General features: G+C 43.6%; 1 protein-coding gene and 1 long non-coding RNA gene across 2 annotated transcripts in view; both read right to left on the bottom strand.

Annotated features, from left to right (window-relative positions):
• Positions 1–1,433: 1,433 nt before the first annotated feature.
• On the bottom strand, positions 1,434–2,826 carry LOC110490866. Its single transcript, XR_005036247.1, has 2 exons — positions 1,761–2,826; positions 1,434–1,640 (listed from the first exon to the last, which is right to left on the bottom strand). It is a non-coding gene; the product is annotated as an uncharacterized LOC110490866 (long non-coding RNA).
• A 1,582-nt stretch (positions 2,827–4,408) lies between these two features.
• Positions 4,409–22,253, bottom strand: part of LOC110490687 (leucine-rich repeat-containing G-protein coupled receptor 5-like) — a 119,422-nt gene continuing 101,577 nt past the window's right edge. Inside the window, exons 15-17 of the mRNA XM_036945432.1 lie at positions 8,158–8,294; positions 7,897–7,971; positions 4,409–7,316 (exon numbers count right to left, since the gene is read on the bottom strand). Coding sequence (XP_036801327.1) covers positions 6,241–7,316; positions 7,897–7,971; positions 8,158–8,294 — 1,288 coding nt within the window. The 3' untranslated portion in view covers positions 4,409–6,240. The remainder of the gene's footprint in view (positions 7,317–7,896; positions 7,972–8,157; positions 8,295–22,253) is intronic.

Here is a 22,253-nt window from a genome sequence, read left to right on the forward strand (position 1 = left end):
AAGTTGTGGCAAAATGGCTTAAGGACAACAAAGTCAAGGTATTTTAGTCGCAATCACAAAGCTCTGACCTCAATCCTATAGAACATTTGTGGGCAGAACTGAAAAATCGTGTGCGAGCAAGGTGGCCTACAAACCTGACTCAGTTACACCAGCTCTGTCAGGAGGAATGGGCCAAAATTCACCCAGTTTATTGTGGGAAGCTTGTGGAAGGCTACCCGAAACGTTTGTCCCAAGTTAAACAATTTAAAGGCAATGCTACCAAATACTAATTGAGTGTATGTAAACTTCTGACCCACTGGGAATGTGATGAAAAAAATAAAAGCTGAAATAAATAATTCTCTCTACTATTATTCTGACATTTAATAAAGTGGTAATCCTAACTGACCTAAAACAGGGATTTTTTTTTACAAGGATTAAATGTCAGGAATTGTGAAAAACTGAGTTTAAATGTATTTGGCTCAGGTGTATGTAAACCTCCGACTTCAACTGTAGGTTGTAATGCTTACATCGTCTCAACGCGGCCTTGAGTCTCGGTTTGATCATTAACTTGTTTGGTTGTTGTAGACGCAGAACCTTCAGTCATACATTACTCTGCTATTCATCACTTCCTGACTTCCTGCATTCGTTATCATAACTCATGACTTACAAATGTGGCTATATAATCACACATAGATACAGTCATGTCCGTTACATGGGCAATCAGTATGAGTTTACTGTACCCTTTACATGGGCAATCAGTATGAGTTTACTGTGCCCTTTACATGGGCAATCAGTATGAGTTTACTGTGCCCTTTACATGGGGAATCAGTATGAGTTTACTGTACCCTTTACATGGGGAATCAGTATGAGTTTACTGTACCCTTTACATGGGGAATCAGTATGAGTTTACTGTGCCCTTTACATGGGCAATCAGTATGAGTTTACTGTGCCCTTTACATGGGCAATCAGCATGAGTTTACTGTGTCCTTTACATGGACAATCAGCAGGATTTTATGAACAATAAATCCTGTTGTGCGATTGCATATAAAATAACATCAAACATGCTTTATTTCTCAGATATACAACGTTAAGTTCGTTTAACTACACCACCATATGACAACAAGGATAATAGAAGGATACATGAGTCATGATTGACGCAGAGCCTGAAATAACTTTATTTTTCGTTACCACATGCCTGGTGTCCCAACCCCCACCCCCACCCCTCCACCCCGGCGCTGATGGAATGATGACATGATTGTGTTCAGATCCATTATTTTAATAAATCACAAAGTTACTAAGTCATATTTCCTTGTGGATCTTGACATGCTTACGAAAAAGTTCACAAAGTGTTTTGTTTTTTCTTCTGTTCTGTTCCACACAACGTTTATTACCTCTAAATCGTACCACCACCAACCTCCTTTTTAGGAATAACAAACACCACTCACAGATTACGCTCATTTGGTAAAGTTGTTTATTACATATTACACGGATTTAACACTCTGATATAAAAACAAAATATGCATTCTATTCACTGGCCCTATGAATGTAATGTACACACAGCCTCTAGCCAACGGGACGCTAGGCTAGCTAAACCTGGCTAGCCAACGGGACGCTAGGCTAGCTAAAGCTGGCTAGCCAACGGGACGCTAGGCTAGCTAAACCTGGCTAGGCTAGCTAAACCTGGCTAGCCAACGGGACGCTAGGCTAGCTAAACCTGGCTAGGCTAGCTAAACCTGGCTAGCCAACGGGACGCTAGGCTAGCTAAACCTGGCTAGCTAAACCTGGCTAGCCAACGGGACGCTAGGCTAGCTCAACCTGGCTAGCTAGGCCTACTACCTACAATCTGCAGAGCATGCGCCAGGCCTCCATCAGACCTCCTCCTCAGGGACCCTTTACTTTACATAATATACTTTTGGTATAAATACTCATCTATATATTTTTTTTTATACAATTCTGGTATTTTAAGAGCTCAAGATAATAAAAAAATAGCTTTTGCCTCCAAATTCTGAATCTGGGTAACGATGGAGAGAGAGAAAAACAAGAGGAAGAAAAGAAAGAGGATGTGTCACATTTGACAGTGGACTCATACAGCTACCCCAGTATCTGGTAGTTTGTAACAGAAACATTTGGCTACTTTGTGGCCAAATGAACACAACCCAGATTCAGCCCATCCACCTCTGTTGCAAGAAAGTAAAAACAGTTTTGCTACGGTGTGCCCTAATGAACACGACCCAGATTCAGCCTATCCACCTCTCTTTTTTAACCATGTCACACACCTAGGAAAGACCCTGAGACAAGGATGTCTCTCCTTCTCTGCTCTCTATCTTCAGCATGTCACATGGAGGAATGGCCACAGGAAGGTTCATTACAGCGAGTTTGTGTTTTGTTGAGAGAGAGAGAGAGAGAGAGAGAGAGAGAGAGAGAGAGAACTAACTCACAGACAGACAGCCTAAAGCAGAAAACTAACTCACAGACAGCAAGGTTTTTGACAGACCACGAGCAGCAGAGTTTTCAGGAATGGCAAAGAAGGTTGATTACATTTTTAGATTTCCATGAGCAATTCGCTTTATAAGTAATGACATCTCGCTCCTTAATTCATCCACACAAGGACAAAGGAGGGGCCATGCCAAGACTTTGTGGTTGTTTCACAAGGTTGCTACACTGAACCAGCATTGAAGTCCCTAATTTTCCTAGTTCTAAGTGCTGGAGAGCTCTGAGGTAAAGGTAGATATGACCTGTGACCAGCAAGGGAGGAGAGGAGGAGAGGGAGAGAGGATGAAGAGACAGAGAGGATGAAGAGAGGGAGAGAGGATGAAGAGAGAGAGAGAGGATGAAGAGGGGGAGAGAGGATGAAGAGACAGAGAGGATGAAGAGAGGGAGAGAGGATGAAGAGAGAGAGAGAGGATGAAGAGGGGGAGAGAGGATGAAGAGAGGGAGATAGGATGAGGAGAGGGAGAGAGGATGAGGAGAGGGAGAGAGGATGAGGAGAGGGAGAGAGGATGAAGAGAGGATGAAGAGAGGGAGAGAGGATGAAGAGAGGGAAAAGAGCTGGACGGTGGACCAGACATGAGATCATTCTCCTGGAGAGAAGAAGAAAGATGGGATGAGGAAAAGAGAGGTCGACAACCCGGAGCTGAGCTCTGAAGATACCTCAGGAATCGCCTCAAGAGGGCTTTTAAACCTAATCTCAGATCCAAGTATTTGTCTGGAGAGGCCACTGATGTTTGGCATTAGTAGTCGGTTGCGTCTACCAAAAAGCAAGAGGAAGTAAGTAGAAGAAGACAACAGAACGAGGAACGGAGGAAAGGGGTGAACTAGAACGCGGGCCGCTCTGACCTGACCCTCGTCCCGGTGATATTTCATTTCACGAGCGATCCAGCTCCTTGGAAAGGGTTCAGTCCTGGAAGGCGGTGACTTGGCCACTTGATACCTCTATCCAGGTTAACACCCTGCTGCTGCTATGCTGCCGCTATGCCTGGCCAAAGAACAAAGAGGCAGAACACAAGACGTCTCTGTCCTGCCCCAGCGCAGTGGGGGAGCAATACACATCATTACCACAGGTTTTCATTCTGACCTCTAAAACACATGAATAAGAATCTTCCTCTCTCCCTCTCCCTCGCTTTCTCTTCCCTCCTCTCCTCTCCTCTCTCTTTCTCTCCTCTCCCTCTGTTTCTCTCTTCTCCTCTCTCTCCCCTCCTCTTCTCTCCCTCGCTTTCTCTCCTCTCTCCTCTCTCCCCTCATCTCCTATCCTCTCTCTTTCTCTCCTCTCCCTCTCTTTCTCTCCTCTCCTCTCTCTCCCCTCATCTCCTCTCCCTCTCTTTCTCTCCTCTCCCTCTCTTCCTCTCCTCTCTCTTTCTCTCCTCTCCTCTCTTTCTCTCCTCTCCTCTCCTCTCCCCTCTCTTTCTCTCCTCTCGCTCTCCCTCTCTTTCTCTCCTCTCCTCTCAACTCCTCTCCTCTCTCTTTCTCTCCTCTCCCTCTCTTTCTCTCCTCTCCTCTCCTCTCCCCTCTCTTTCTCTCCTCTCGCTCTCCCTCTCTTTCTCTCCTCTCCTCTCAACTCCTCTCCTCTCTCTTTCTCTCCTCTCCTCTCTCTTTCTCTCTTTCTCTCCTCTCTCTTTCTCTCCTCTCCTCTCAACTCCTCTCCCCTCTCTTTCTCTCCTCTCGCTCTCCCTCTCTTTCTCTCCTCTCCTCTCAACTCCTCTCCTCTCTCTTTATCTCATCTCCTCTCTCTTTCTCTCCTCTCCTCTCTCTTTCTCTCCTCTCCTCTCAACTCCTCTCCCCTCTCTTTCTCTCCTCTTGCTCTCCCTCTCTTTCTCTCCTCTCCTTTCAACTCCTCTCCTCTCTCTTTCTCTCATCTCCTCTCTCTTTCTCTCCTCTCCTCTCAACTGCTCTCCCTCTCTTACTCTTACTCTTTCTCTCCTCTCCTCTCTCTTTCTCTCCTCTCCTCTCCTCTCCTCTCCTCTCCTCTCCTCTCCCTTTCTCTCCTCCCCTCTCTCTCCCCTCCTCGTGCTCTAGTCACTAGGTAATGGAGGAGAATCATGCATGCTGGTGATTGACGTAGTTAAATGATAAACACAACTAAAGATGTAATATACTGTGTTGTCATCACTCTAAACGGTAACGGTGCATCGATAAAACAGTCTAAAAGCAACAACTCACTAAATAGGGGGAAAACCTTTACAACTAAATAGTAGGGTCAAATACGAATACACACCAAACCTTACTTTAAAACAAACTGGCATATTCTAAACAAGGAAAACAGATTGTCACAGTATAATGTACACAAATGAACAGGCACGCACGCACGCACACACACACACACACACACACACACACACACACACACACACACACACACACACACACACACACACACACATTGTAGACACACACAGTGTGGCACATGTGACCAAATGTAATTGGTGTTGTTGCTGAAGGAGAATGTTGTGACATGGCAGTCTTAGCTGGTGTAATCTCACAAGGTCACCACACTTTTAACACCAAGTATCGATAGATGACAAGACCCAACACACACACACGCACACACACACGCACACAAACACACACGCACACACATACGCACACGCACGCACACACACACGCACACACACACACACACACGCACACACACACACGCACACACACACACACACACACACAAACCTTACAAATAGTTCTCACAAAACTCAGCTTGTAATTATATAACTGTCAGAGAGGATGTTTAAACTCAAATTATGTGTTTTATCTTGGGGATCTAACGGAAATAAAAACTGAAAGCATAGAGATGCAGTGTGGAATTTCCTCCTCCTCCTCCTCCTCGTCCTGGTCGTCCTGGCCTACATATTATAGAGTCAAGTACCTTCATTAAAAGAGAGCATGGCCACTGTGTTGGTGTACATATGATGATCGAAAACTGTTCATGACTGTGTTCATAACATAATCAGTTGTGCTTCTGTCCGGCATCAAGCTGCCAGGCTGGGGTTTACACATAGCTGGTACTGTACAGACAGACAGAGAAACATGAATACCAGGACAATGGGAGTCTATCTATCTCTATATCAGAGTTCTGATTCAGACAGACAGAGAGACATGAATACCAGGACAATGGGAGTCTATCTAGCTCTATATCAGAGTTCTGATTCAGACAGATAGAGAGACATGAAAACCAGGACAATGGGAGTCTATCTAGCTCTATATTAGAGTTCTGATTCAGACAGATAGATAGAGAGACATGAATACCAGGACAATGGGAGTCTATCTAGCTCTATATCAGAGTTCTGATTCAGATAGAGAGACATGAATACCAGGACAATGGGAGTCTATCTAGCTGTATATCAGAGTTCTGATCCAGATAGAGAGACATGAACACCAGGACAATGGGAGTCTATCTAGCTCTATATCAGAGTTCTGATTCAGACAGATACAGAGACATGAAAACCAGGACAATGGGAGTCTATCTAGCTCTATATCAGAGTTCTGATTCAGACAGATACAGAGACATGAATACCAGGACAATGGGAGTCTATCTAGCTCTAAATTAGAGTTCTGATTCAGAGGAGAGCCATGGCGGCCATTTTGTGTCCTGTTCCTGTCCATGTAGCAGTGGCCTTGTTTCTTCATCCTTCCTCTCTGGATTCATGTACTGCTCTAACACAGTCTGTGTCTGTGTGTAGGGGGTTGATCTAGGGCATGGGGTACTGGGGGTAGAACCCAGAGCCCTGCAGCCCTGGGAGTAAAAACAGTGAAGCCTGAACGCTAGTCTGCCTAGCGACAGGGGATGAAGGCAACCGGAGGGTGGTGTGCCTCGGCACTGGGTTGCTGCCCCGCCCCCCTAGACTCCTCCTCCTCCTCTGACACCCCGAAGGTGACCAGGGCCTGCGTGGAGTCACATGACTGTTTCTCGGCGTCCTCCGAGTTGAGCGAGACGAGGCTGAGTCGGCGGGGTCTGCTGAGGTGCAGGGCGCCGCGAGTCCTTCTGTGGAGCAGGCCCAGGTCCTCTCTGAAGTGAGGGTTGAAGAGGACGTAGAGTAGAGGGTTGAGGCAGGCTGGGAGAGGAACCACCACTAGAAGCACTGACTTCACCACCTCAGGCCCTACCGAGGGCAGTTTCAGCAGGGAGGAGAAGGAGAGGAAGGCTACAGGGAAGTAGAGGAGACAGTTGGTGAACAGCAGCCAGGCCACGTGACGGATCATGGAGCAGTCCCACAGGTTGTCCGGCTCTCCTTTCTCCAGGCTGCAGTAGAGGCGGGCGTATGTGACGGTCATGATGAGATAACATAGGGAGTTGACCAGGACTAGAGCCACCATGAAGCCCAGAGAGGAGGGCTCTTCGTAGGGCATGGGGAGACAGATGGAGGAGACTCCGTAGTCCCCCAGCAGGGGGAGCAGGGTGACAGCCAGGCCCAGAAGGAAACACAAGGCGGCCACCAGCCTCAGCGTGCCCGTCGAAGTCTTCCCCTCGGCGGCCTTGCCTCTCCGTATCGACAGCCCCCTCTCCAGGGCGGCCACAGTCAGTAAGAAGATACTGGTCTCAGAAGCGAAGATGGAGACGAAGCCGGTCAGCTTGCAGCCTGTGCTGCTCTCCCAACGCGCCCCGTAGCGGCCGAAGCTGCCGAAGGTCAAGGCATCGACGGTGGCCAGCGTGGCAGACCACAGCCCCATCAGACTGTTTACCAGAGCCAGCAGGCCAATCAGCAGCTTCACAGCGGACAGGAAGGACGGGGAGAGAAAGATGGAGACCATCACCAGTGTGTTGCAGACCAGGGAGAGAGTAGCAATGACCCACACACCAACACGGATCAACCAGCTGCCAAACAGGTGGTGGCAAGGACGGAACGGACCTGGGGAGGGACAGATCAATCAATCAACCAGTCACTCAATCAACCAGTCAATCAATAAATCATTTAACCAGTCAATCAATCAACCAGTCAATCAATCAACCAGTCAATCAATCAACCAGTCACTCAATCAACCAGTCAATCAATCAACCAGCCAATAAATCAACCAGTCAATCAATCAACCAGTCAATCAATCAATCAATCAATAACTCAACCAGTCAATCAATAAATCATTCAACCAGTCAATCAATCAACCAGTCAATCAATCAACCAGTCAATCAATAAATCATTCAACCAGTCAATCAATCAACCAGTCAATCAATCAACCAGTCAACCAGTCAATCAATCAACCAGTCAATCAATCAACCAGTCAATCAATAAATAACTCAACCAGTCAATCAATAAACCAGTCAATCAATCAACCAGTCAATCAATAAATAACTCAACCAGTCAATCAATCAACCAGTCAATCAAAAAATCATTCAACCAGTCAATCAATAAGTAATTCAACCAGTCAATCACTCAATCAATCAATGTATGAACCCTGTTAGGGGGAAGGGTGGTGGGGGAGGGGTTGCCTTACCAGGTGAAGGGGAACACTGGACAGTGTGGTGGGATTTGGGCTCATCATCAAAGTCCAACAGAAAGTCCTCGTGGTCTTAAATCAAATCAAAGGTTATATCCAGGTTATCAAGACGTTTCATAGGAACTGAAAATGAGTCACTGTTTCTGTCAGGAGGCATATTAGCGACACACCATGTATCCTTACAACACGGATCTGAAGTGGTATCCCCATTCCCTTTTAATGGGGCAGTGTACTATCTGGGATTGTTTGAGAACACACCTTGGTTAGACAAGATGCCCTCCCTCCTCCCGAAGTCGTCCTTCCCGTTGTGGTTATTGTCTCTGTCCCAGGGAGAGGAGTGTTTCTCACAGGAGACGAAGGCACAACACTGGAAGGCATAGGGCAGCTCCATCACCCTACAGAGAGAGAGAGAGACATACCAGACATACAACATGCCAATTAGGATCTGGCTAAAAATACCCTTTATGGTTGTGAGGTCTGGGGTCCGCTCATTAAACAAGATTTCACAAAATGGGACAAACACCAAATTGAGACTCTGCATGCAGAATTCTGCAAAAATATCCTCCGTGTACAACGTAGAATACCAAATAATGCATGCAGAGCAGAATTAGGCCGATACCCACTAATTATCAAAATCCAGAAAAGAGCCATTCAATTCTACAACCACCTAAAAGGAAGCGATTCCCAAACCTTCCATAACAAAGCCGTCACCTACAGAGAGATGAACCTGGAGAAGAGTCCCCTAAGCAAGCTGGTCCTGGGGCTCTGTTCACAAACACACACACACCCCACAGAGCCCCAGGACAGCAGCACAATTAGACCCAACCAAATCATGAGAAAACAAAAAGATAATTACTTGACACATTGAAAATAATTAACAAAAAAACAGAGCAAACTAGAATGCTATTTGGCCCTAAACAGAGAGTACACAGTGGCAGAATACCTGACCACTGTGACTGACCCAAACTTAAGGAAAGCTTTGACTATGTACAGACTCAGTGAGCATAGCCTTGCTATTGAGAAAGGCCGCCGTAGGCAGACATGGCTCTCAAGAGAAGACAGGCTATGTGCACACTGCCCACAAAATAAGGTGGAAACTGAGCTGCACTTCCTAACCTCCTGCCCAATGTATGACCATATTAGAGAGACATATTTCCCTCAGATACCACAGATCCACAAAGAATTCGAAAACAAATCCAATTTTGATAAACTCCCATATCTACTGGGTGAAATACCACAGTGTTCCATCACAGCAGCAAGATTTGTGACCTGTTGCCACAAGAAAAGGTCAACCAGTGAAGAACAAACACCATTGTAAATACAACCCATATTTATGCTTATTTATTTTCCCTTGTGTACTTTAACCATTTGTACATTGTTACAACACTGTATATATACGTAATATGACATTTGTAATGTCTTTATTGTTTTGAAACTTCTGTATGTGTAATGTTTACTGTTCATTTTTATTGTTAATTTCACTTTTGTATATTATCTACCTCACTTGCTTTGGCAACGTTAACACATGTTTCCCCTGACAATAAAGCCCCCTTGAATTGAAATTGAATTGAGTTAGAGAGAGAGAGAGAGAAACAGTTGAAGTCAGAAGTTTACACACACTTAGGTTGGAGTCATTAAAACTCACTGTTAACACATGTTTCCCATGCCAATAGAGCCCCTTGAATTGAGAGAGAGAGAGTCATCCTACAAGAAACATGGTATAAAGGAGACGGACCCAATGGTTGCCCTCTAGGTAACAGAGAGCTGGTGGTCACAGCCACCAAACTACCAGGTGTGAAATGAGGAAGAGACAGGGGGAATGCTAATTTGGTATAGAGCAGACCTAACTCACTCTATTAAATTGGTCAAAACAGGAACATTTTACATCTGTTTTGAAATTCAAAAGGAAATGATCTCAACAGAGAAAAATGTCCTCATGTGTGCTACCTATATCCCCCCAATAGAATCCCCATACTTTAACGATGACAGCTTCTTCATCCTAGAGGGGGAGATCAACAATTTCCAGGCTCAGGGACATGTACTAGTCTGTGGCGACCTAAATGCCAGAACCGGACAAGAACCTGACACCCTCAGCACACAGGGGGACAAACACCTGCCTGTAGGTGACAGCATTCCCTCCCTCACATGCCCCCCTAGACACAACTACATAACCAACATAACCAACAAAAACGGGTCACAACTCCTGCAGCTCTGTCAGACACTGGGTATGTACACAGTCAATGATAGCCTTCGAGGGGACTCCTACGGTAGGTACACCTACAGCTCTGTCGCATGCTGGGTATGTACACAGTCAATGGTAGCCTTCGAGGGGACTCCTACGGTAGGTACACCTACAGCTCTGTCAAACACTGGGTCTGTACATAGTCAATGGTAGCCTTCGAGGGGACTCCTACGGTAGGTACACCTATACCTTGTCTTTTGGCAGTAGTACTGTAGACTACTTTATCACTGACCTCAACCCAGAGTCTCTCAGAGCGTTCACAGTCAGCCCACTGACACCCCTATCAGACCACAGCAAAATCACAGTCTACTTGAACCTAGCAATGCTCAATCATGAGGCATCAAAGCCAAAGGAACTGAATAATATTAAGAAATGCTATAGATGGAAGGAAAGTAGTGTGGAAATCTACCCAAAAACTAGGGAACAACAAATTCAATCCCTTCTAGACAATTTCCTTGACTTAATGTTTCACTGTGATAGTGAAGGTGTAAACTTGACAGTAGAAAACCTAAACAGTTTATTTGACCTCAGCTTCCCTATCCAATCTAAACACTTCAAGCAGACAACCCCTTGAACATTAACAACAATGGTTTGATGAAGAATGCAAAAATCTAAGAAAGAAATTGAGAAACCTGTCCAACCAAAAACATAGAGACCCGGAAAACCTGAGTCTACGCCTTCACTATGGTGAATCACTAAAACAATACAGAAATACACTACGGAAAAAGAAGGAACAGCACGTCAGAAATCATCTCGATGTAATTCATAGAATCTAATTTGGCATGAGGGTCTGCTATACAAATGGATGGAAAGTGGTGTTGGGGGTAAAACATACGACATTATAAAATCCATGAACACAAACAACAAGTGTGTGGTTAAAATTGGCAAAAGACACACAAATTTCTTTCCACAGGGCCGTGGGGTGAGACAGGGATGCAGCTTAAGCCCCAGCTCCTCAACAATTGGCGAGGGCACTAGAACAATCTCAAATCAAATCAAATCAAATCAAATCACATTTTATTTGTCACATACACATGGTTAGCAGATGTTAATGCGAGTGTAGCGAAATGCTTGTGCTTCTAGTTCCGACAATGCAGTAATAACAAGTAATCTAACTAACAATTCCAAAACTACTGTCTTGTACACAGTGTAAGGGGATAAAGAATATGTACATAAGGATATATGAATGAGTGATGGTACAGAGCAGCATAGGCAAGATACAGTAGATGGTATCGAGTACAGTATGTACAAATGAGATGAGTATGTAAACAAAGTGGCATAGTTTAAAGTGGCTAGTGATACATGTATTACATAAGGATACAGTCGATGATATAGAGTACAGTATAACGTATGCATATGAGATGAATAATGTAGGGTAAGTAACATTATATAAGGTAGCATTGTTTAAAGTGGCTAGTGATATATTTACATCATTTCCCATCAATTCCCATTATTAAAGTGGCTGGAGTTGAGTCAGTGTGTTGGCAGCAGCCACTCAGTGTTAGTGGTGGCTGTTTAACAGTCTGATGGCCTTGAGATAGAAGCTGTTTTTTAGTCTCTCGGTCCCAGCTTTGATGCACCTGTACTGACCTCGCCTTCTGGATGATAGCGGGGTGAACAGGCAGTGGCTCGGGTGGTTGATGTCCTTGATGATCTTTATGGCCTTCCTGTGACATCGGGTGGTGTAGGTGTCCTGGAGGGCAGGTAGTTTGCCCCCGGTGATGCGTTGTGCAGACCTCACTACCCTCTGGAGAGCCTTACGGTTGAGGGCGGTGCAGAGGGCGGTGCAGTTGCCATACCAATCTGCAGCACCCGGCCTCACCCTACTAGAATCTGAATTCAAATGTCTATTGTTTGCTGATGATCTGGTGCTTCTGTCACCAACCAAGGAGGGCCAACAGTAGCACCTAGATCTTATGCACAGATTCTGTCAGACTTGGGCCCTGAAGTAAATCTCAGTAAGACCAAAATAATGGTGTTCCAAAAAAGGTCCAGTTGCCAGGACCAAGAATACAAATTCCATCTAGACACCGTTGCCCTGGAGCACACAAAAAACTATACATACCTTGGCCTAAACATCAGCGCCACAGGTAACTTCCACAAAGCTGTGAACCATCTGAGAGACAAGGCAAGAAGGGCCTTCTCTGCCATCAAACGGAACATACAATTCGACATACCAATTAGGATCTGGCTAAAAATACTTGAATCAGTCATAGAGCCCATTGCCCTTTATGGTTGTGAGGTCTGGAGTCTGCTCACCAACCAATAATTCACAAAATGGGACAAACACCAAATTGAGAGTCTGCACGCAGAATTCTGCAAAAATATCCTCCGTGTACAACGTAGAACATCAAATAATGCATGCAGAGCAGAATTAGGCCGATAACCACTAATTATCAAAATCCAGAAAAGAGCCGTTAAATTCTTCAACCACCTAAAAGGAAACGATTCCCAAACCTTCCATAACAAAGCCATTGAAAATAATTAACAAAAAAACAGAGCAAACTAGAATGCTATTTGGCCCTACACAGAGAGTACACAGCAGCAGAATACCTGACCACTGTGAATGACCCAAACTTATGTACAGACTCAGTAAGCAGAGCCTTGCTATTGAGAAAGGCCGCCGTAGACAGACATGGCTCTCAAGAGAAGACAGGCTATGTGCTCACTGCCCATAAAATTAAGTGGAAACTGAGCTGCACTTCTTAACCTCCTGCCCAATGTATGACCATATTAGAGAGACATATTTCCCTCAGATTACACAGATCCACAAAGAACTCAAAAACAAACCCAATTTTCATAAACTCCCATATCTACTGGGTGAAATTCCACAGTGTGACATCACAGCAGCAAGATTTGTGACCTGTTGCCACGAGAAAAGGGCAACCAGTGAAGAACAAACACCATTGTAAATACAACCTATATTACATGTATTTATTTTCCCTTTTGTACTTAAATTATTTTCACATCATTACAACACTGTAATAAAGCCATAATATGACATTTTAAAAGTATTTGTTCTTTCTGAACTTGTGAGTGTAATGTTTACTGTTCATTTTTAATAGTTTATTTCACTTTTGTTTATTGTCTACTTCACTTGCCTTGGCAATGTTAACATACGTGACAATAAAACCATGGAATTGAAACTGAAAGAAAAAGAGAGAGAACAGGAGAGAGATCGTTGAAGGAGGGGAAAGGAGAGAGAGAGAACAGGAGAGAGATCGTTGAAGGAGGGGAAAGGAGAGAGGAAAGGAGAGAGAGAACAGGAGAGAGATCGTTGAAGGAGGGGAAAGGAGAGAGAGAGAACAGGAGAGAGATCGTTGAAGGAGGGGAAAGGAGAGAGGAAAGAAGAGAGAGAACAGGAGAGAGATCGTTGAAGGAGGGGAAAGGAGAGAGGAAAGGAGAGAGAGAGAGAGAACAGGAGAGAGATCGTTGAAGGAGGGGAAAGGAGAGAGGAAAGGAGAGAGAGAGAGAGAACAGGAGAGAGATCGTTGAAGGAGGGGAAAGGAGAGAGGAAAGGAGAGAGAGAACAGGAGAGAGAAAAGGAGAGGAAAGGAGAGAGAGAACAGGAGAGAGATCGTGCAAGGAGAGGAAAGGAGAGAGAAAAGGAGAGAGAGAACAGGAGAGAGATCGTTGAAGGAGGGGAAAGGAGAGAGAGAAGGAGAGAGAGAGAGAGAGAGAGAAAAGGAGAGGAAAGGAGAGAGAGAACAGGAGAGAGATCGTGCAAGGAGAGGAAAGGAGAGAGGAAAGGAGAGAGAGAACAGGAGAGAGATCGTTGAAGGAGGGGAAAGGAGAGAGAAAAGGAGAGAGGAAAGGAGAGAGGAAAGGAGAGAAGAAAGGAGAGAGAGAACAGGAGAGAGATCGTTGAAGGAGAGGAAAGGAGAGAGGAAAGGAGAGAGAGAACAGGAGAGAGATCGTTGAAGGAGGGGAAAGGAGAGAGGAAAGGAGAGAGAGAACAGGAGAGAGATCGTTGAAGGAGAGGAAAGGAGAGAGGAAAGGAGAGAGAGAACAGGAGAGAGATCGTTGAAGGAGAGGAAAGGAGAGAGGAAAGGAGAGAGAGAACAGGAGAGAGATCGTTGAAGGAGAGGAAAGGAGAGAGGAAAGGAGAGAGAGAACAGGAGAGAGATCGTTGAAGGAGAGGAAAGGAGAGAGGAAAGGAGAGAGAGAGAACAGGAGAGAGATTGTTGAAGGAGAGGAAAGGAGAGAGGAAAGGAGAGAGAGAACAGGAGAGAGATCGTTGAAGGAGGGGAAAGGAGAGAGAAAAGGAGAGAGAGAGAGAGAACAGGAGAGAGATCGTGCAAGGAGAGGAAAGGAGAGAGGAAAGGAGAGAGAGAACAGGAGAGAGATCGTTGAAGGAGAGGAAAGGAGAGAGGAAAGGAGAGAGAGAACAGGAGAGAGATCGTTGAAGGAGAGGAAAGGAGAGAGGAAAGGAGAGAGAGAGAACAGGAGAGAGATTGTTGAAGGAGGGGAAAGGAGAGAGGAAAGGAGAGAGAGAACAGGAGAGAGATCGTTGAAGGAGGGGAAAGGAGAGAGGAAAGGAGAGAGAGAACAGGAGAGAGATCGTTGAAGGAGGGGAAAGGAGAGAGGAAAGGAGAGAAAGAACAGGAGAGAGATCGTTGAAGGAGGGGAAAGGAGAGAGGGAAGGAGAGAGAGAACAGGAGAGAGATCGTTGAAGGAGGGGAAAGGAGAGAGGAAAGGAGAGAGAGAACAGGAGAGAGATCGTTGAAGGAGGGGAAAGGAGAGAGGAAAGGAGAGAGAGAACAGGAGAGAGATCGTGCAAGGAGAGGAAAGGTGAGAGGAAAGGAGAGAGAGAGAACAGGAGAGAGATCGTTGAAGGAGGGGAAAGGAGAGAGGAAAGGAGAGAGAGAACAGGAGAGAGATCGTTGAAGGAGGGGAAAGGAGAGAGGAAAGGAGAGAGAGAACAGGAGAGAGATCGTTGAAGGAGAGGAAAGGAGAGAGGAAAGGAGAGAGAGAGAACAGGAGAGAGATCGTTGAAGGAGGGGAAAGGAGAGAGGAAAGGAGAGAGAGAACAGGAGAGAGATCGTTGAAGGAGGGGAAAGGAGAGAGGAAAGGAGAGAGAGAACAGGAGAGAGATCGTTGAAGGAGGGGAAAGGAGAGAGAAAAGGAGAGAGAGAACAGGAGAGAGATCGTTGAAGGAGGGGAAAGGAGAGAGGAAAGGAGAGAGAGAACAGGAGAGAGATCGTTGAAGGAGGGGAAAGGAGAGAGGAAAGGAGAGAGAGAACAGGAGAGAGATCGTTGAAGGAGGGGAAAGGAGAGAGAAAAGGAGAGAGAGAACAGGAGAGAGATCGTTGAAGGAGAGGAAAGGAGAGAGGAAAGGAGAGAGAGAACAGGAGAGAGATCGTGCAAGGAGAGGAAAGGAGAGAGGAAAGGAGAGAGAGAACAGGAGAGAGATTGTTGAAGGAGGGGAAAGGAGAGAGGAAAGGAGAGAGAGAACAGGAGAGAGATCGTTGAAGGAGAGGAAAGGAGAGAGGAAAGGAGAGAGAGAACAGGAGAGAGATCGTTGAAGGAGAGGAAAGGAGAGAGGAAAGGAGAGAGAGAACAGGAGAGAGATCGTTGAAGGAGGGGAAAGGAGAGAGGAAAGGAGAGAGAGAACAGGAGAGAGATCGTTGAAGGAGGGGAAAGGAGAGAGGAAAGGAGAGAGAGAACAGGAGAGAGATCGTGCAAGGAGAGGAAAGGAGAGAGGAAAGGAGAGAGAGAACAGGAGAGAGATCGTGCAAGGAGAGGAAAGGAGAGAGAAAAGGAGAGAGATCGTTGAAGGAGGGGAAAGGAGAGAGGAAAGGAGAGAGATCGTTGAAGGAGGGGAAAGGAGAGAGGAAAGGAGAGAGAGAACAGGAGAGAGATCGTGCAAGGAGAGGAAAGGAGAGAGGAAAGGAGAGAGAGAACAGGAGAGAGATCGTGCAAGGAGAGGAAAGGAGAGAGAAAAGGAGAGAGAGAACAGGAGAGAGATCGTGCAAGGAGAGGAAAGGAGAGAGAAAAGGAGAGAGATCGTTGAAGGAGGGGAAAGGAGAGAGGAAAGGAGAGAGATCGTTGAAGGAGGGGAAAGGAGAGAGGAAAGGAGAGAGAGAGAACAGGAGAGAGATCGTTGAAGGAGAGGAAAGGAGAGAGGAAAGGAGAGAGAGAGAACAGGAGAGAGATCGTTGAAGGAGGGGAAAGGAGAGAGGAAAGGAGAGAGAGAGAACAGGAGAGAGATCGTTGAAGGAGAGGAAAGGAGAGAGGAAAGGAGAGAGAGAGAACAGGAGAGAGATCGTTGAAGGAGAGGAAAGGAGAGAGGAAAGGAGAGAGAGAACAGGAGAGAGATCGTTGAAGGAGGGGAAAGGAGAGAGAAAAGGAGAGAGAGAACAGGAGAGAGATCGTTGAAGGAGGGGAAAGTAGAGAGAAAAGGAGAGAGAGAACAGGAGAGAGATCGTTGAAGGAGGGGAAAGTAGAGAGAAAAGGAGAGAGAGAGAGAACAGGAGAGAGAGAGATTTGATTTGATTCTTATAGTCTTCATTTGGACGAATCATCCAAAAGTCCTTAAACATTAAAATCATTAAAATACAATTCATAATAGGAACACATATAACACACTATTACAGACGTACATAATATACTAACATAATAACCCAATAAATACTCAATCTAAAAAATATTGATTCTTCATCTGCTTTAGTCCCACAACATTTCTATGTATTATATTTAAATCGTTTTAAAATAATGTTTAAATGTATATATTGAAAAGTTTCTGGTTTGCTTAGTTAATTTATTCCATTTCTTTATTGCTCTAAATAGAAATGTCCTTTTGCCTATTTCTCTTTTCTGTCTGGATAACGCATAGATGGAGGACAATCTATTCCTAGTATTTACTGAATGTCTGTCTCTTAACCAATCTATTCCTAGTATTTACTGAATGTCTGTCTCTTAACCAATCTATTCCTAGTATTTACTGAATGTCTGTCTCTTAACCAATCTATTCCTAGTATTTACTGAATGTCTGTCTCTTAACCAATCTATTCCTAGTATTTACTGAATGTCTGTCTCTTAACCAATCTATTCCTAGTATTTACTGAATGTCTGTCTCTTAACCAATCTATTCCTAGTATTTACTGAATGTCTGTCTCTTAACCAATCTATTCCTAGTATTTACTGAATGTATGTCTCTTAACCAATCTATTCCTAGTATTTACTGAATGTCTGTCTCTTAACCAATCTATTCTTAGTATTTACTGAATGTCTGTCTCTTAACCAATCTATTCCTAGTATTTACTGAATGTCTGTCTCTTAACCAATCTATTCCTAGTATTTACTGAATGTCTGTCTCTTAACCAATCTATTCCTAGTATTTACTGAATGTATGTCTCTTAACCAATCTATTCCTAGTATTTACTGAATGTCTGTCTCTTAACCAATCTATTCCTACTATTTACTGAATGTCTGTCTCTTAACCAATCTATTCCTAGTATTTACTGAATGTCTGTCTCTTAACCAATCTATTCCTAGTATTTACTGAATGTCTGTCTCTTAACCAATCTATTCCTAGTATTTACTGAATGTCTGTCTCTTAACCAATCTATTCCTAGTATTTACTGAATGTCTGTCTCTTAACCAATCTATTCCTAGTATTTACTGAATGTCTGTCTCTTAACCAATCTATTCCTAGTATTTACTGAATGTCTGTCTCTTAACCAATCTATTCCTAGTATTTACTGAATGTATGTCTCTTAACCAATCTATTCCTAGTATTTACTGAATGTCTGTCTCTTAACCAATCTATTCCTAGTATTTACTGAATGTCTGTCTCTTAACCAATCTATTCCTAGTATTTACTGAATGTCTGTCTCTTAACCAATCTATTCCTAGTATTTACTGAATGTCTGTCTCTTAACCAATCTATTCCTAGTATTTACTGAATGTATGTCTCTTAACCAATCTATTCCTAGTATTTACTGAATGTCTGTCTCTTAACCAATCTATTCCTAGTATTTACTGAATGTCTGTCTCTTAACCAATCTATTCCTAGTATTTACTGAATGTATGTCTCTTAACCAATCTATTCCTAGTATTTACTGAATGTCTGTCTCTTAACCAATCTATTCCTAGTATTTACTGAATGTCTGTCTCTTAACCAATCTATTCCTAGTATTTACTGAATGTATGTCTCTTAACCAATCTATTCCTAGTATTTACTGAATGTCTGTCTCTTAACCAATCTATTCCTAGTATTTACTGAATGTATGTCTCTTAACCAATCTATTCCTAGTATTTACTGAATGTATGTCTCTTAACCAATCTATTCCTAGTATTTACTGAATGTCTGTCTCTTAACCAATCTATTCCTAGTATTTACTGAATGTCTGTCTCTTAACCAATCTATTCCTAGTATTTACTGAATGTCTGTCTCTTAACCAATCTATTCCTAGTATTTACTGAATGTCTGTCTCTTAACCAATCTATTCCTAGTATTTACTGAATGTCTGTCTCTTAACCAATCTATTCCTAGTATTTACTGAATGTCTGTCTCTTAACCAATCTATTCCTAGTATTTACTGAATGTCTGTCTCTTAACCAATCTATTCCTAGTATTTACTGAATGTATGTCTCTTAACCAATCTATTCCTAGTATTTACTGAATGTCTGTCTCTTAACCAATCTATTCCTAGTATTTACTGAATGTCTGTCTCTTAACCAATCTATTCCTAGTATTTACTGAATGTCTGTCTCTTAACCAATCTATTCCTAGTATTTACTGAATGTCTGTCTCTTATTAACCAATCTATTCCTAGTATTTACTGAATGTCTGTCTCTTAACCAATCTATTCCTAGTATTTACTGAATGTCTGTCTCTTAACCAATCTATTCCTAGTATTTACTGAATGTCTGTCTCTTAACCAATCTATTCCTAGTATTTACTGAATGTCTGTCTCTTATTAACCAATCTATTCCTAGTATTTACTGAATGTCTGTCTCTTAACCAATCTATTCCTAGTATTTACTGAATGTCTGTCTCTTAACCAATCTATTCCTAGTATTTACTGAATGTCTGTCTCTTAACCAATCTATTCCTAGTATTTACTGAATGTCTGTCTCTTAACCAATCTATTCCTAGTATTTACTGAATGTCTGTCTCTTAACCAATCTATTCCTAGTATTTACTGAATGTATGTCTCTTATTAACTGAATACCGTTGTGAATAGAACTTGGCCGTTTTAAATGATGTATATAATGAAATAAAATAGGCATGTTTTTTTCAATTATCTTGTCGATTGATGACCAACCAAGAACACTGCGCATGACTGCAACAGAAGAACCATATCTCCACCTTAAAACAATCCTTGCTGCTTTGTTCTCTGCATTCTGCAGCCTCCTAACTTCACTTGATGATGCATTTCCCCAGACCACAGAGAGAGAGAGAGAGAGAGAGAGAGAGAGAGAGAACAGTAGAGATATAGATAGAGAACAGTAGAGAGAGAGAGAGAACAGTAGAGATATAGAGAGAGAACAGTAGAGAGAGAGAGAGAGAAGAGTAGAGAGAGAGAGAGAGAGAACAGTAGAGAGAGAGAGAGAGAGAGAGAGAATAGTAGAGAGAGAGAGAGAACAGTAGAGAGAGAGAGAGAGAGAACAGTAGAGAGAGAGAGAGAGAACAGTAGAGATATAGAGAGAGAACAGTAGAGAGAGAGAGAGAGAACAGTAGAGAGAGAGAGAGAGAGAACAGTAGAGAGAGAGAGAGAGAGAACAGTAGAGAGAGATAGAGAACAGTAGAGAGAGAGAACAGTAGAGAGAGATAGAGAACAGTAGAGAGAGAGAACAGTAGAGAGAGAGAGAGAACAGTAGAGAGAGAGAACAGTAGAGAGAGATAGAGAACAATAGAGAGAGATAGAGAAAGAGTCAGTCAACACAACACGTAAGGCATAGGGCAGCTCCATCACTCTACAGACAGACAGAAGAGACTAAACACAATGCTACCACCACGCTCAACTGTTATTTAAGTACCAACTGACACGCAACTTAACAGAAATAAATCACCAACTGTTTATCCAGATTTGAAATTGTAGTGATGTATGACATCATACAAATATGTAAGTCTAGGAGTTCCTAGAGGAAGGGATGTAAATGTTGACTAGCTAAGGAGGCTGTAACTATGGCCTGGGTAAATCATGTTTTATTGGTTGGTCCTTCAAGTGGCCTGGGTAAATCATGTTTTATTGGTTGATCCTTCAACTGTAACTATGGCCTGGGTAAATCATGTTTTAATGGTTGATCCTTCAAGTGGCCTGGGTAAATCATGTTTTAATGGTTAGTCCTTCAACTGTAACTATGGCCTGGGTAAATCATGTTTTAATGGTTGATCCTTCAAGTGGCCTGGGTAAATCATGTTTTATTGGTTGGTCCTTCAACTGTAACTATGGCCTGGGTAAATCATGTTTTATTGGTTGGTCCTTCAACTGTAACTATGGCCTGGGTAAATCATGTTTTATTGGTTGGTCCTTCAACTGTAACTATGGCCTGGGTAAATCATGTTTTATTGGTTGGTCCTTCAACTGTAACTATGGCCTGGGTAAATCATGTTTTATTGGTTGGTCCTTCAACTGTAACTATGGCCTGGGTAAATCATGTTTTATTGGTTGGTCCTTCAACTGTAACTATGGCCTGTGTAAATCATGTTTTATTGGTTGATCCTTCAAGTGTAACTATGGCCTGGGTAAATCATGTTTTATTGGTTGATCCTTCAAGTGGCCTGGGTAAATCATGTTTTATTGGTTGATCCTTCAAGTGGCCTGGGTAAATCATGTTTTATTGGTTGATCCTTCAAGTGGCCTGGGTAAATCATGTTTTATTGGTTGATCCTTCAAGTGGCCTGGGTAAATCATGTTTTAATGGTTGGTCCTTCAACTGTAACTATGGCCTGGGTAAATCATGTTTTATTGGTTGATCCTTCAACTGTAACTATGGTCTGGGTAAATCATGTTTTATTGGTTGATCCTTCAAGTGGCCTGGGTAAATCATGTTTTATTGGTTGATCCTTCAACTGTAACTATGGCCTGGGTAAATCATGTTTTATTGGCTGATCCTTCAACTGTAACTATGGCCTGGGTAAATCATGTTTTATTGGTTGATCCTTCAACTGTAACTATGGCCTGGGTAAATCATGTTTTATTGGCTGATCCTTCAACTGTAACTATGGCCTGGGTAAATCTTGTTTTAATGGTTGGTCCTTCAACTGTAACTATGGCCTGGGTAAATCATGTTTTATTGGTTGGTTCTTCAAGTGGCCTGGGTAAATCATGTTTTATTGGTTGGTCCTTGGTAAAAAATAAGACCCACTCTGATGGGCTTTAGAGGGTCCATGTTGCACCCTACTTCATGGTGAAGGAGTGTGTATTGGTGTGTTGCTCCCTTCCCTACCATGATGTACTAGTAGGGAGTGAGTTGACAGTAGCTAGTGCACGTCCATCATGTAACCTGTTTGTCTGTACTGACATGAACTGGTAAAAGGTTGTCTATTAAAAATAAGGACAGGATGGGGAAAGAAGATATCCTCTTCCTCTTCCTCTTCCTCCCTCCTCTTCCTCCTCCTCCTCCTCCACCTCTTCCTCCTCTTCCTCCACATCCTCCTCCTCTTCCTCCTCCTCCTCCTCATCCCCCACCTCCTCTTCCTCCTCCTCTTCCTCCTCCTCCTCATCATCATTTTCACCACCATCTCCACCACCACCTAGTGATGTCTCATTACCAGAATTTTGACTTCGATAGTGATACCAGGTTTAGTATTACCATACTTGATACCATCACAATACCACAGCGTCTTAGCCAAAGTTACAGAATGGCACTTGATCCAGGCAGATAAACCCAGCTACTGCTCTGTTCAATCGTTGGGCATCTTTTGAGTTAAATATCATCGGAGCCCTGTTCGTTGCTGAGGCAATAGATGATCTATGTGAGAGAGAGACGTGAGAGAACGAGACATGAGAGAGAGACGTGAGCGAGAGAGACGTGAGAGAGAAACATGAGCGAGAGAGACGTGAGTGAGAGAGACGTCAGAGAGAGAGACGTGAGAGAGAAACATGAGCGAGAGAGACGTGAGTGAGAGAGACGTCAGAGAGACAGAGAGACGTGAGAG

The sequence above is a fragment of the Oncorhynchus mykiss genome, chromosome 15 (assembly GCF_013265735.2).
Source record: "Oncorhynchus mykiss isolate Arlee chromosome 15, USDA_OmykA_1.1, whole genome shotgun sequence".
Classification (NCBI taxonomy): Eukaryota; Metazoa; Chordata; class Actinopteri; order Salmoniformes; family Salmonidae; genus Oncorhynchus; species Oncorhynchus mykiss.